Here is a 15,558-nt window from a genome sequence, read left to right as displayed (position 1 = left end):
GCGGTTTTTGTCGGTGTTTTATTTTTAAAAACAGGTGAATCCACTTTTTATACATCATTGCACTTCAACAAATACACAGAACACGAGTTCATGCAGCTACAGTTACGCACATCATGAGAACCCTGGTAGGTCTATTTCTACAATCTTTAAATCATGAGAAATTACAGTGTCAAACTAAAGAGGAATAACTAGTTGCATAGAATATCACCATGCTGTAACATTTCATCATTTAAACAAAAAAAAAAAAAAAAAAAGAAAATTATAAAAGTTTGCCTGAATTGAATGTACAAGAATATGTCAAACACATCAGTGCAAAAGGATTTGAGAATTTACATGAGTTAACAAAAAAAAATCACTTAAAAAGCAATCATATATATATATTTATAAACTGAAGGTTTGTTTGTTTCCAACTGCATCCCACCACCACCAGCAGCCCCTGGCACCACCCAGCCCCGACGCCCAACAGGACACCCCGCGCTCCCTGGTTAAAGCCCTTAAGGAAATTCCAATGTCCCTGCTGCGAGCACCGGCCCGGCATCACTCCCTCCTTCCAGCCATACAGTAAGGAATGAATATCAGCAGCTTCAAAATGAACCACAACGACTTCTGGTTTCCCCTCCCCCAAATATAAATATATACTGTATATATCTTTAAGTTTTGCTGTACTTTACAAAAGAAGTCTCACTAGATGGCAGCGGTGCGGTTTGAGCGGTGCCGAATTTAACAGCTACAGGAAGTAAAAAACAGCGCATGCGTGAACCCGCCTGGCTACTGCTCGTGTAAAGAGAGGAAAGGAGGAAAAAAAAGCAACATTCACAGCACATCAAGCCCAAAAGAGTTTACACCTTCTACACGGAAGCATTATTAAAATTCATCTGGCTAGGTCATCCTTGCAGGAGAGGCTAAATAAGGCATGCGTTAGACAGTCATTTTGTTGCTCACTTGAAAAGGAAAGAAAAAAAAAAAAGAAATCAGACAGAACTGGAGTTCTAGAACCAAGAGTTCCAACCCTTAAATTTAGCAGGTCATATTGCCATCAGTCTCTCAGAAACTTAAAGCTCTAAAAAAGAAACGAGAAAGAGGTGCTAGTCAATGGTGAACAGTGCGAGCCGCCGCAGCCTGCAATCCCCATGTTCCCACCGGGGCACGGCTCCCGACAGCCCCAGCTCCACCTTTAGTGGGGAATCAATCTGGAGGGCTCGGCAGCTTTGTCCAGATTTTAGCAAGCAGGTCCTTAAACCACCCGCCTGTTTGAGGAAATCAAGGTTTGGTCCCCCCCACGCTCCCTGAGGGAACGTTTTAATGCAGGGCAGGCTTTGTGCCGTGCCCCAGCACTCCGGGCAGGAGCGCTGGGCCTGCCCGCTCCCGGCCGGGCGCAGGCAATACTTACATGATAAGCATTTTTAATTTGTGTTTCTCTGACGTAAGTTTTTGTCTTTGTGATTGTTTGTAGAATTGGTTTTCCTGCAGAAAGGCATGGGAGAGAAATGCACCAAAAATCAGTCACAGGTACAGGAAAAATGGACGTTACTTGTAGTTCATTAGACAGCGATTCAGTCTTCCTCCTTTTAATTGGCTGAAGACAACAGTCTTAGACTTTGTATTTTAGCACAATATTTGTTTTCGAGCAAGATGTTGCTTTTCTTTCCTCCAGCGCTAAGAAACACACCAGACGGTCCAGCACCATCTGTAATGTCACATGCAATATCAATCCTATGATTTATCACCTCCCACAACCCCCCAGATTAACCCAAGGAGTATTTTTTTCCTGAAAACACACTTACATTGGCCCAGCTGGTTCATCATCTGCAGCAAGCATCCCGATGCACCCAGGGAGAGACAAGGGAAGAAAGAAAAAGAGAGTCAGTGTTTGCAGGGGCTGCAATGCGAGCAGCAAAGTGATCTATCTACAGCATCAAAGGCCATTCCAGTCGGGAGTGCAAGGATCATGGATTACTGCTCTGATTTGGGTTTAATGGCAGGTATGTTGCTTCAATGGGTTTAGTTAACACTTGGAATGCTGGTCATGAAGGACTGCAACTGTAGCGGACAGATTGGTGCAACATGGTCAAGACTCATCTTGTCCCCAAGTTCCAGTGGTTCAATCTCATAAAAAATAGATGAGGAGACAAACCAACGGTTCAGTTGTAAAATCCTGCTGGATGTTTGCTTGCATTGACTTTTCTTTAATATGTATTTAAATTTTTAAGCCGTTTTTCCACTGCTGATGGGTAACTCCTGGTATATACCCCAGAGGGTACATACCCCACACTCACTTTCCCCCACAGATGAAACAACCTCTACATTCCCCATTTTTCTCAACGTTTAGTTAAAAGGGACCAGGTTAGGAGGAGGCTGAAGGGGATCACTTGATTCCAGCCTCAACCATGGTCCTTGGGCAGCAGCATCCAGTGTCACCAGGAGGACCAGGGTGCTGGGACACCTCCGGACACACTTCAGCTGCAGAGAGGACTGACAGCATCGTTCTGCCCATGGCCCTTGGCAACACTCATTTAGGAACTGGCGGGGTGGGGGAAATCTGCCAGTGAGGAATGTTTTATATTAACTCTCATGACCAATTGGGCTTTTTTTTGGAATTCTCAAACACTATCTTCTCCCACGCTGTAGTACAGAAGACAAAAATGCATTTACACAACAGTACAAGAGTCAATCCAAGAGCCTAATGCTCCCACAGATGGATTTTGGGGGGACCAATTCAGGCCCTGCTGGTTTTGGCACTTGACAGTTGTCATTCCCACCTCGTGCCGGAGGGATTTTTCACGGAAGTCTTTGAGAAACTCTCAGCAGGATTCCACAAGGGTGCTTAGTGCACATGAAGCAGTTATGGAAATTACAGTCTTACAGTGTAGGCATCCGCATGAGCACACGCCAGGAGTAATGTCAGGGACAGGGGACATTACTCCACCTGGGCCTCGAGGCAACGGAGAGGCAAAGCCACCGCTAGCACAGACAGTGACCAGAACAAAAAATACTTCAAAAATAAAGAACTAACCACAAACCAAGAGCTTTACAGCCAAAGTAACAGACTAGCGACACACCGTTGTCCACAGAATTCCAGTACCAGCAACAGTAACTACCGGACACGGTACAGAGAACTGGGACCAGAAGGACAGCCAGACATCAATGTGCTGTTGTATATACAGTGAGATATACAGAGACACATCAGGTACTCAAACACAAAGCACAGCAGAGGAATCTATGGCTTCCTTCCACAAACATCTTTGGGAATCGAGGGTCCAAGAGCAGCCGAGCTCCGGGCGGGACGAGCCTGGGAGGGACAGCGAGGCCTGGCCCCCGACACCAGCGCTGCCTCTGAGACCCAACTCGGCTCCAACAAGCACCATCGACTGCTTTGGGAGTTTGTTTGGCTGGACTTCAGCAATAGCAAACTGCACCGTGGACACTCACTACAAAATAACCATTTTCCCTTCTCTGCTCAAAGATTTAAATGCCTGCTTCAGATCAGCAAGTTTGTGATGTCAAAAAAAAAAAAAAAAAAAAAAAAAAGCAGCTTCACATTTATAAAGGCTGCCATTGGTGATTCCTCACGAAGATCCCACAAAAAAAAAAGCCTACTGGGAATACTTTAGATAGTGGATCCCCACCACTCCTCCCTGTCCCATCTCTAACCTAAACCAGAGATAAAAAGACCAAGGGAAATTCCCGGTCAGCCGTTAAATGCTGGAAAAGCATCCCCAGTACAGTACAGACACAGACCGAACCCTCAGCGAAACCAGGGGCAACAGAACAACAGAAAAACCAGTACAAAATCAGACTAAAGAAAAGGTTCAAAACAGCAAACTGAAATCCAAATTAGTTGTGAACGTGAATGAGGAAGTTTTCAAGAGTGTTAACGTTATGACTTGTGCGTTGTATAGACTGAAGCGGAGGTTAAACAAACTCCAAAGCATGCAGAGCTCTCACTTACCACCATTTTTTAAGGGTATGATGCAATTGAAGGGGGGAAAAAAAAAAAAGAAGTCATAGTAACCGACAAGATCAATATCACCCAAAGCTTCAATGCCACAGCCCTGCTCTAGAACAGTCAGTAGCACCTACGGCATGGAAACGTCCCCCAGTGCTCCCCAGCGCTGCCAGGAGCGGCCACTGAGCACAGCGAGCCCCTCCTCCTGCAGGATCTGCCCTGGCACTGGGCACCTGCAGGCTCCAAACCCCCCTGGTCACGGAACACAGCAATAACCCCTCAGCCAGGCCTCCCCTTTCCTCAGGGGATGGAATGACCTGCTGCACGGGGTCCCAAAACTGCACATTCTGAGCCAAAAACGGGAGAACTGCTGCTTGGCTTTAACACAGGTAATCAATCCCTGCAGGCAAAAATATCTGGGAATTAAAACTGGAAGATGATGACAAGTAGATCTCCCTTAGATCCTCCACTTGGATGGGAATGTGTTTTGTGCCCCCCTCCCATTTTCAGCCTTAATTTACATGTCATTTTATATGTCACTCACTTTCTTTCACTGCCTTTGGAAAGCTACAGGGTTTATTTTTAGTATCAAATTAATCCTGGGTAGCATCTTGTGACTGGTGGAAGTTAAAAATGAAACACCAGCGGCTTCTTCCAGCACTAAGATTCCAATTTTTGCTTCTGAAGGGATTCTACATCTCAGCTCACACTTTAAAACCTGCAAAGAATCAATCCCAGACTGGTTTGGGTTGGAAAGGTCCTTTTTTAAGCCCATCCAGTGCCACCCCTGCCATGGGCAGGGACACCTCCCGCTATCCCAGGATGCTCCAAGCCCTGTGCAAGCTGCCCTTGGGCACTGCCAGGGATCCAGGGGCAGCTCAGTGCTCAGAAGGAGCAGCCAGAGCCTGTGACAGCTCAGGGTCCTGTGTGCATTCCCACTGGGACACAGCAATGCTGCTGGGAACAGCTGATGGCTGTGCCCTCATTATGTACCTGCCTCACAATCTGCTCACCCTGACAAATCTAAAGTGTGGGAGAGAAAGATGTGCATAAAAGGGAAAAAAGCCACTAAAATCACTGGTTACAAAAGGTAAATGGTTGCAGTTAAAACAGTTTTGTTTCTTTCAATTACTTACAGTAATAGCAGGAACAGGGAAAGTCAAGAAAAAAGCAAAAGAGGGTTAGAAAGAATGTGGGGATTTGGATGGAGCTTCTGCAGAGCCAGGAGAAGAAACACATTTATGGGAAGTCTTTGGATTAGGCTGAGGAATGAGAGGGGAAGAATGAAAAGGGACACGTTATAACCCAGTCACCTCACAGCTATGGATTTACAAGTGCAAACCACTCCCATTCCTATGGGGAATGGAGCCAAGGGGTTTTTAACTTCTACTTACCCCAGAAAACACCCTCTAAGCCAGGGGCTGTGCTGATTTTAGACTATTTGATGCAACATCAGCACCAAGCACCCTCCTTTAGGAACCTTTGCTATGCTACACTCGGGTGGTGCTGGCTGGTGGCTCTGGCTATGGAAACCAAGCAGCTGGAGCTGTACCAGAGAGAACAAAGCCATTCCCTTCTCCCCTGCCCAGGGAGCACCCCAGCCTTCCCTGCTGGCACCTCCTCCCGCCGGGCATGCAGCCACGTGCCAGGCATGCCACGCTCATGCAGCTCTCGCCCCCAAAGCCACGGCAGCCGCACGTGGGCAGCCCCCTCCGTCCCTGGCAGCCCCTGCCCGCTCTCGGGGCACGGGGAGCAAGCTGGATGCTGCCTTGCCAGGCCTAAGGCAGGTCAGAACTCACGTTCTGAAAGGATGCAGGAATTCAAGCGCCATCTGCCCTCCCTTCCTCCTTCCAGCACGGGATTTGGATGTGCTGGGAGAACCCCTCATCCACAGGCTCCGGGCAAACCCTGCAACAGGCACTCCCTGATGCCACTGTTTTGGTGGAAACAGGGATTTCATGGGTGCAATGTTCCTTTTCCCGCTCTCCAGCAGCAGGAAGAAGAATCAACTCCCAAATCAGAGTTCTGAGAAGGAGGAAATAGCAGCAAAGGAGCTCCTGAGCAGCCCTGGCCCGAGGCACACCAAGCAGCTCACTGGACACACAAAGCGAGGTCCATGCAAAACCGAGCCCTGCAGTCAGGAAATGCCAAAGTTAAAGGACTGTCCCTGCTCTTCCAGCATGGCAGCGCTTCCAACAGAGGGAACACCTTTACTGGGGAGTGTCCTGGGAACACAGAACTGCTCCAAGGGTACCCAGGAGCCCATCACCCTCCCCAGCCTCCCTGGGATGGGGCCATGGGCACGCTGAACCAGGGCATTTGAAGCCTGTAGAACCTGGAGATCTGAGGGAAAGGGAATTCACTCAATTGTTTCTTTGGGCTGGCCAGGCAGAATTCCCAGGTGCTGGGGAAAAATTCCAGAGGCCTGAGGATCTTCTCACCCAGAGCTTCTGTCCCACCAGTCATGTCCCACAGGACTAACTGGGCAGTTGTGCTCAGCACCAGACTGGTTTCACCTGAGGAGCTGACTGAGCACATCCCAAACACTGTCATTTGTGAAGGTTTAACTGAGCCAGCCCTAAAGTACCATCTGGGCACAGCCCGAGGTCAGAGCTCATCCTGGGCATCTGCAGCTCCCAGCAGGATCAGCTCAGCCTGCACTGCCCCAGCCAGGAGCCAAGGTGTGCTCCAGCAGCTCATTAACAGCTCCTTCTGCTCAAAAGCCTTTGATTTTCCTGAACACAGGAAGTGGCCACCTTTAGCAGCACTGGTTTTCTCCAAATTTTAAAAACAATCCTTAGAAGTGGTCTGAGTAAGCCAAGTTTGCAGTTCTCTGTGCACTCCTCTCCAGGATGTCACAGGATCCCTGAGGGGGTGGCAGACCCTGAGGTGGACGTGTGTCACCGGCAGAGGGGGGACACCACAGGTCCAACACCTGCAGCCCAACCCTGGGGATCCTTACAGGGATCTGCAGCCAGAGCCATCCCCCCAGGACGAGCTGAGGCAAGGGCTAACAGATCCATGGGGTGGGATCCGCGCTGACACAGCTCACAGAAACCTGGGGACTCCAGAAGGGCGCCCCACAGTTATTCCACCCTGGGAAGACGGGGTGATGGTGGTGAGGATGAAGCAATCTCAGTGTCTAAATTTGGAGAGGTCCAAGGAGAACATTCCCATCCCAGCAGGAAGGGCAGCAACAGCTCAGTGGTTGTTGCAGCACCATCTCACGTGGAGCTCTGCCACGAGCACATCCCTAAAGCAGAGCACGTCCCACTGACACCAGGACTGGAAAAGCCAGCAGAGATCCTGGCTGGTGCCAGTGCTGTGGTGTTTGGCCTCAGCCTGCTGGCCCAGCCACAGCTCCCTGGGACGTTCCTTCCCCGGCCCACCGCAGCAGCGGAGGCGGAGGTGTGATTTTGGAAGAGGGAGCTGAAATTCCAAAAGCCGAGCACGCCGCTGCATTCCAGCATTAACTTTGGCATTTCGTAACCATGTCTTGAAAATAGTAAAATTCAGGATAACCCGAGTCAAAGACCCACACGTGGCAATCAGGAGGCTCCTGATGATTTCCCACGTGTGCATGTGTATGTGCCCTGCTCCCAGGGCGTTCCCCGCCACAGAAAGCTCCGGTGCCACATGGAAAATGCACAGCTATCCAAGGAACATGGGACTCAAGGCACTGGGATGCTGGTTGTGTCCATCAGCCAGGCAAACGTCAGCCACAGCTATGGACTGTCATACTCAGCATGGATTTCTGCTCCAGGGAAGGGGACAGGGAGAACGTCTGACCCCCACGGAGGTGTGTGGTGTCACTCTCCAGGGCTCTGCCTTCAAAACAGCAAACCCAGTGAGCACTGGAGTAACCTCAGCTCCTTGGCTCCTCATCCTGGACAGATCCAGGGGGTGATGAGCCTGGATCACACGGGTACCTGAGGAGTGGCCAGACCAGCCAGGAAAACTCCTGCCTTGGGAAGAGGCAGTGAACTCTTCACCTCCAGTGTGAGCTCCCCTGCACCAGCACAGGGGCTGTGCTGTGATCTGGTCACACCAAGGCCAACTCCTGCTGGATTCAGTCCATCTGGGGCTCTTTGCAGGGAATATTTGTGTATCAAATCCCAAGACCTTGTTTTGGTCCCTGTGAAACTTCATCCAATGAAAATTCTGAACGGGGGGAACTGTAATGACTGATGTGGAGGCGGGTACGTGCAGGGGGAAATGAAAATTGTTCCAAGTTTTCCGGGCTGGTGGAGGTCCCCGAGGCCACGCTGAGGGCAGGACAAGCCCTGGAGCCACTGGAAGCTGTTAGTGATGCACAGACCATGCACTAGGGTTCAACTGGGGGCTCCACCCTGAGAGCAGCCCCCACACATGCTCTGTAAGCAGTTAGTAAGTGCTACTCAAGGCTTACAACCAAAGCTGGTTTCCTCTAGGGATGCACTACTTCAGCCAGTTCCGATCCAAGCCTCGGCCCTTCTCCCGTTATTCCATTTGCTGTGTTCTACGAGCCGCATGAGGCCTGTGGAGGTGGCTGTGCCCACCCACACACATCACTGCCTCACACCTCTGTTTTCATGCCCCGTGGGGCCCCCTGCAGCCCCACAGCCACACCCAAACTGCCCTGGCCAGCAGCTCGCACTGGGAAGGGCTTGGCCAGCCCAGCATGGTGCTGAGGATCACTCCAGCACGCTGCCCTCCGCCTGTCCCGTGCTTGGATCCATCGTGTTCCTACAGCACCACGACATTCCTGCTGCTTCTCCCAAGGAGTGCTCGCAGAGGTTTTCTCGCTACACACTGGAGTAAGCTGCTAGCAGCACATTAAAGGCTGTTTCTCAGCATGGATCTTGCAAATATTCAGCCTCACGCTGCCCCTTTCCCCAGCTGTACACAGGGGAAGGTGTGCAGGAGAAGCTCACAGATAAAAGTTACTACTAGCTGTACATACCAAACACAGATTAATTAATTATTGCTACCTGATAATAAGCCCTATTTTTATAAAATCTAATCAGTGGCTACAATAGATACAGGTTCCAGAGCATTCCTTAACTACGGATTCAGCTACACAGCAGAGTAAGAGCCCTCCCCCCATCTCTGAACCCTGCACACATTTTAGTTTTGAAGCACCTTTGCAGCCCAAATCCCTTGAAGTGCAATGATTGCTTGGTTTGAGTGTAATGTTCCCTCACAGCCCCTGCCCCGTGTCCGACCCGGGGCCACGGGGAGGAGGGAATGGCACCGGGGTGAGGCTGCTGCCAGCTCTGCCCACGCTCCGTGGGGCAGACGGACAGCGTCGCTCAGGACAGAGATGGGAGCGCTCCACCCCTCATGCAACAAAGCTTTAAAGACACCCACAACCCCCTCCCACCCCCGAGACCCCCCGAAATCCAGCCCTGGGCATGGCACCCTCTGGGCTTCATGTCCGGAGAGGGAAGAGAGGAGGAAGGCAGGGGCGGAGCGGGGCAGGCCGGGCTGCTGCGCTTCCTGCAGAGGCTCCTCCGTGCCCGCTCAGCGGCGCCGCTGGGCGCACTTACCGTCGGGAACCTCGTCCGGCCGCTTCCGCTTCTCGTAGATGACGATGATGACCACCAGGATGATGATCTCCGCCAGGATGCCCAGGAAGGGCCACAGCGGGGCCAGGTGGCTGCGCACGCGCAGGATGGTGGTGACCGACACCGAGCCCACGGGGTTGGTGGCGTTGCACTGGTACTCGCCGGGGTCCTCGTTGATCTGCAGGTTTGTGATGCTCAGCTCGGTGTAGTTCTCTTTGTTGGAAATGAAGAACCTGCCCGAGGAGTTGTTGATGTCCTGGCAAAGGGACAAGGGTGGGAAACAGCAACAGCTTTAAGGCCTTTGTGGGAACAGATCACAACAGATTTGTTGTCTCTGCAAACACCAGGAAGGGAACCCCGCACTCGGCCACTCCTTCAAACCTCCAGCTCACACTCAGCAGGGAACTCATCCCACCCTGCCATGGCTTCACATTTCAGCTCCACCCATCCAATCCCTGCAGCAGCAGGAAACAGCTGGGCTGGAGGGCTTGGAAATTCCCAGCTCCTCTGCTGTTCCCACTGCTGGTCACATTTTCCTGCTCACTACATCACTGGCTACACGGAACAAACACATCACCCGAGCTCCAACAGGGATCACTGCCACCTCCTCATATTAAGTCTTGTGAGCTCAACCAGTAAAACTTGGAGGAATTTATAACCCAGTGTGGTTTTAAATCACGTTTCATAAGTCAGATCTTGCAGTTGTTAGCAAATTCCATAAAATGTCTTTCAGGGTAAGTTCTTAACTTTGCCAAGAGATGCAGTGAGCAGGTTTTTTTCGCATACCAATAATATAAATATCAATTTTATATTTATACCTTTATTTTTAAATATTTCTATTTTAATATATTTATAAATAAATATAAATTCTATATTCACCCATCCATCCTCACTGCTGCCAAAAATATCCACCTTCACTCACATTTTGAGGAGTCACAAAGCCCCTTCCAGAGCCCACCCCCAACCCCAGGGTGCTGCTGGGGTCTGGGCAGGTGGAGACATCCTGACCCTTTCCTTACCTCAAACACCCCATTGACCTTCTTGCGCCAGACCCACTCGGGGTGGGGGAAGCCCACGGACTTGCAGTACATCAGGGCCTCCTGGCCCTCGTTTTTGTTCTCACTCCTCTTGTGCCCAGTGATGTCAGGAGTGGCTACGAGACAGCAGAGCAGCTTTAAGTACAAACAGGCTTCTTTCACTCACCAGGACCCAAATCCCTCCTCCTGCTCCCTGGAAGCTGTGCTTTCCCACCCCGAGGGATGTTATGGAAGAGCTGTTTGTGTGTCTGTCCCTGGGAGCAGCCCTGAGCCCTGTGCTGTGTTTGTGTCCCTCAGCCCTGAGCCCTGTGCTGTGTTTGTGTCCCTCAGCCCTGAACCCTGTGCTGTGTTTGTGTCCCTGAGCCCTGTGCTGTGTTTGTGTCCCTCAGCACAGCCCTGAATCCTGTGCTGTGTCTGTGTCCCTCAGCCCTGAACCCTGTGCTGTGTTTGTGTCCCTCAGCTCTGAACCCTGTGCTGTGTTTGTGTCCCTCAGCCCTGAGCCCTGTGCTGTGTCTGTGTCCCTCAGCACAGCTCTGAACCCTGTGCTGTGTTTGTGTCCCTCAGCCCTGAACCCTGTGCTGTGTTTGTGTCCCTGGGAGCAGCCCTGAGCCCTGTGCTGTGTTTGTGTCCCTCAGCCCTGAGCTGTGTTTGTGTCCCTGAGCCCTGTGCTGTGTTTGTGTCCCCCAGCACAGCCCTGAACCCTGTGCTGTGTTTGTGTCCCTCAGCCCTGAGCCCTGTGCTGCGTTTGTGTCCCTCAGCACAGCCCTGAGCCCTGTGCTGTGTTTGTGTCCCTCAGCCCTGAACCCTGTGCTGTGTTTGTGTCCCTCAGCCCTGAGCCCTGTGCTGTGTTTGTGTCCCTCAGCACAGCCCTGAGCCCTGTGCTGTGTTTGTGTCCCTCAGCACAGCCCTGAGCCCTGTGCTGTGTTTGTGTCCCTCAGCCCTGAGCCCTGTGCTGTGTTTGTGTCCCTCAGCACAGCCCTGAGCCCTGTGCTGTGTTTGTGTCCCTCAGCACAGCCCTGAGCCCTGTGCTGTGTTTGTGTCCCTCAGCCCTGAGCCCTGTGCTGTGTTTGTGTCCCTCAGCCCTGAGCCCTGTGCTGTGTTTGTCCCTCGGAGCAGCCCTAAGCCCTCCCCAGCTTAGGCTGGCTCAGGGCAGTGCCTGGGCTGACCCCTGGCCCAGCAGATGGCCCCAGGGCCCACCTTTAAAGCCGCAGCTCCTCACTGCAGCACACGTGGCTGGATGTGTGATGGCAGCTCTGAGCTGTTAATCCACCCCAGGGCAGCCTGGCTGCTCAGGAAACTGGGATTTCCTACAGGAGACTTCCCTGCACCTGCACACCCAGAGCCAGCCCTTCCAGCTGCAGGCTCCGAGAATGAGGGAATTTCACAGCTCTGCTCAAAGGGAACAAAACCCCTCGTGCCAGCAGACAGCAGCTGAGCCTGCTCTTCCCAAAATTGCTGCACAAATCTTTGGGAAAATGCCTGGCAAGCTGACGTGCTTCCTACTGTGTTATGTCAAAGGGGTTTTGATGCAGGCAGCATCCCGTGCCTCAGATCCTTTTTGGACAGTAACAGCATTACGAAAATGAGATTGAGAACCACAGAAAATCCATGGCTGTAGGAAAGCCTGGGCTTCAGCTCCTGCTGGTGTGTGTTCACCTGGACAGGCACACCAGGAGAGGCTCCAGGCGTTTTCCAAGTGCCCATGGGAATTCCAAGAGAATTCCCAACACAGCATTCCCAACACAGCATTCCCTGGGCTTTGCAGGAGTCCTGACCAGAGGATGAAGCTCAGCCAGATGCCAACTCATTAATTCCAAGATGATGCCAAAACCACTACACCATGATAGGTAAGAACAGGCCAAGAACAAACCCAAGGGGTTTATTTATGAAAACTGACACCTAAAATGCATCTTTCCACATCAGACATAAAACCCGAGCTGCAGAAGGCACCAGACCCAAACAACCCCAGGTGCTGTACAGAAAGGAGCTGCCAGAAGCTGAAGGAAGGTGGGAGGAACATTCCCCACCTGCAAGGTGACCCCACACTCCCTGTGCCTGCAAGGGGCAGAACACCTGGAGCAGAGGGAGTTTCTGAGCTGAATTCAGGTCTTCAGGCAGGAAATCACTCAGCTCTGGGAATGGCTGTGCCTGTGGCACTGCAGCACCCTGCAGAGCACCTGCCATGTCCTTCCCAGCCTCAGAGAGAAAAATGGCATTTATCCCAAATAATGAGGGCAGGAGCATCTGGGGACCTCCTGAAAGGTGCCACCACTTCCCTGCTGGGCCTGGCACCTTCTTAAAGCAGGAGCTGGGTGAGCCCCCTGTGCTTTTGCTTCCTGGAGGATGCCAAGGAAGGATCTCCCCCAGCCTAGGGACACGAGAGCCCGGCGGTGCCAAGGACACGATCCCAGAGCTGGCACTGCTGGAACGCCACCAGGGACTGCAAACTGGGAATGTTCCCACGAGGAAGAGCAGCAGTGGCACTCAGCAGCTCAGGGCTGCCTTCCAGTGCCACCCTGAGCAGGGCTGAGCTTGGAAAAGGGGACAGGGACAGCACTCCCAGCTGGCCCAGTTTGTGCCAGGTGCTGGCAGGGAGGGCAGGGAAAGGGAACACTTTCTGGGACACCTCCACTCGCTCCAGGGTGACACAGTGACACTGCTGCAAGGAGAGGCCAGCTCCCAGGGCTGATCCCAGCTCCCAGGGGCGATGCCAGCAGAGCAGCAGTGCCCAGAATACCTCTGCTCCTCCCTCCCTCTGCTGGGCCAGGGCTATTCCTGGAGCACCCAGGGAGCTCTGTGCACTGCTGCTCCCAAACAGTGCAGGAAACTGTCCTGCTGGCCCCCCACCCCTGCAGCCCCAGCTTCAGCAGGGTTTTCCTGGGAAGCTTTTCAAGCCAGGATTGCTCCCTGCACTGTTCTGCTCTGTGCCAGCCAAAGCCAGGGCTGATTCCTTAGGTTTAAATTTTTCTGTTCTGTTTTGGTGTGCAGCTTTTGCCTTTATATTGAGTGTTACTGGGATCTTTTCACAGGGTGGTGAAGACAAAACAATCCTGTTCTAGCTGGAGACTCAAGGACAATCTCTTCAAACTTCAGGCCCAAAGCATAAACAACGTGAAAAGTGGAGGGCGGGAAAGCAGGCAAGGAGGATGAGACTTCATCATTTGAAGCTATTAATTGGACAGTTAAATCCTATATATGCAAATGGACTAAAACTTATCAAAATGTGAGATCTCATGACCAAGCTCTGTTTTGCTTCCATCTTGGAGCCACCTGGGTGTGGCCTTTGAAGGCTCTTCAATAAAAATCCACCTCATTCCTCTTAACTGTATCCAGCCTCTGCTCCAGCTCCTCAAGGCACCAGGGTGAGGCGGGTTTTGCTGGGAAGGATTTGGATTTCAGCTCTCAGGCAGCAGAATCCCCTCTCTGCCCCTCTCTGCCCAGACCTGCTCTGTCACTCTGCATCACTGGCACCAGCAGAATGCCCCTGGCAAAGGCACGTTTGAATTCCTGCACGTGGAGCAGGAAAAATCCTGGAAGCACCTCACAAAGAGCAAAAGGAAGCAGAGCTAATTGAAATTAACTGCTACCAAAAAAAGGAAAAATAAATAGACATTCAGGCACACTTGACATGAGAGGAATTCTAAGCAGAATCATTTTGAGAGCTTTAAAGCAAAACAGAGGAGAACAGGGGTTTGTGGCAGGGTGACCATGGGGCTCCAGTGCTCCCAACAGGCCCAGAACTTGGTGTGCAGCAGCTTTCTGAAGGGTTTGGGGTCACACACCCAGGAAAATTCATTTCCTCATATACAGGAGGCATTCAGCCCTTCCAAGCTCTGAAAGGAGCTGAAAAGGAGAGGGAAATTTAAATGTGTGACACCTCCAAACCATGGCCCAGTTACCTTCAAGTTTCCCATTAAGAGACAAAATTAAAGCAAGGGCAAAGTACCTAAAAATATTCCTGCACTGCAAACTGGGATGTCTGAGGGGTGACCTGAGCAGGGGCTCTGGAAAGTTTCTTTTTCTGGTTATGATTCCAATCCCTGTCTCCCTCTGGAGCCTGAAGGTGCCAGGAGAAGGGGGAATGTGAGAGGATTTCTGGGGCTCGCTCCAAGATGCAGCTGTGCTCAGAGAATGCCCAATGTAACTCACTGCTGGCAGAGAGGAGCCAGGCTGCAGCAGAGGGCAGGAACTGGGGAGCAGGAATCACTGGGGAGCATGAACAGGAAGGTGCAAGGGGGAGCAGGAGGAATCCCCTGGTGAGGCAAGGGCAGAAAGGCCTCGCAAGAAGGGGAATTCAAAAGGTCCTTCCAGCACCTGTTTCCTCTCCCCTTCTCCCAAGGTCCTGCAAGAGCAGGAGCACTGCAGAGTTCTCCAGGGCTGCATTTCACAATTTCATCCTCAGGCCTCCAGAGCTCCCCACCAGCACTGCAGGGACCCCCCAGGTGGGAATGCAGCAATCAAAAATCCCCCCCTGCAATGGGCAGGAGGGGTGCCCTGCCAGGCCTGGCAGCTCCAGCACCACCACCCCACCAAAATCACCCCTGGGCACCCCAGCCTGCTCCAGTGCCAAAGAAAAGGAGACACAAGATCCCTGCTCCAAGGGCCCCTTTCCCTAAACCCAGCATTTGCTGGTTCCCTTAATCCAGCATTTCCCTAAACCCAGCACTTGCTGGCTCTCTAAATCAAGTGTTTCAATAAATCCAGCATTTGCTGGTTCCCTAAATCCAGTGTTTTCCTAAACCCAGCATTTGCTAATTCCCTAAATCCAGTGTTTCAATAAACCCAGCATCCCCTAAACCCAGCATTTGATGGTTCCCTAAACCCAGTGTTTCCCTAAATTCAGCATTTGCTGGATTCCCTAAACCCAGTGATTCCCTAAACCCAGCATTTGCTGGATTCCCTAAACCCAGTGTTTCCCTAAATCCAGCGTTTGCAGCTCGGAGCTGCCCCCAGATCTCTGGGGTCCTGAGCAGGAACAAACCCCCCCAGCAGCTCAGCAGAGCTGGCTGGGGAAGGCAGCCCTCGAATG

The 15,558-nt window shown here is 51.8% G+C and overlaps 1 protein-coding gene across 1 annotated transcript in view; it reads right to left on the bottom strand.

Moving 5' to 3' along the window:
* Position 1: 1 nt before the first annotated feature.
* NPTN (neuroplastin) overlaps positions 2 to 15,558 on the bottom strand; it is a 43,119-nt gene continuing 27,562 nt past the window's right edge. The window contains exons 4-8 of the mRNA XM_072933964.1: positions 10,512 to 10,645; positions 9,475 to 9,748; positions 1,785 to 1,806; positions 1,391 to 1,464; positions 2 to 1,060 (exon numbers count right to left, since the gene is read on the bottom strand). Of these exons, the coding sequence (XP_072790065.1) occupies positions 1,404 to 1,464; positions 1,785 to 1,806; positions 9,475 to 9,748; positions 10,512 to 10,645 (491 nt within the window). The 3' untranslated portion in view covers positions 2 to 1,060; positions 1,391 to 1,403. The remainder of the gene's footprint in view (positions 1,061 to 1,390; positions 1,465 to 1,784; positions 1,807 to 9,474; positions 9,749 to 10,511; positions 10,646 to 15,558) is intronic.

This window comes from Taeniopygia guttata, chromosome 10, assembly GCF_048771995.1.
Source record: "Taeniopygia guttata chromosome 10, bTaeGut7.mat, whole genome shotgun sequence".
Classification (NCBI taxonomy): domain Eukaryota; kingdom Metazoa; phylum Chordata; class Aves; order Passeriformes; family Estrildidae; genus Taeniopygia; species Taeniopygia guttata.
This window is presented reverse-complemented; position numbering and strand designations above follow the sequence as displayed.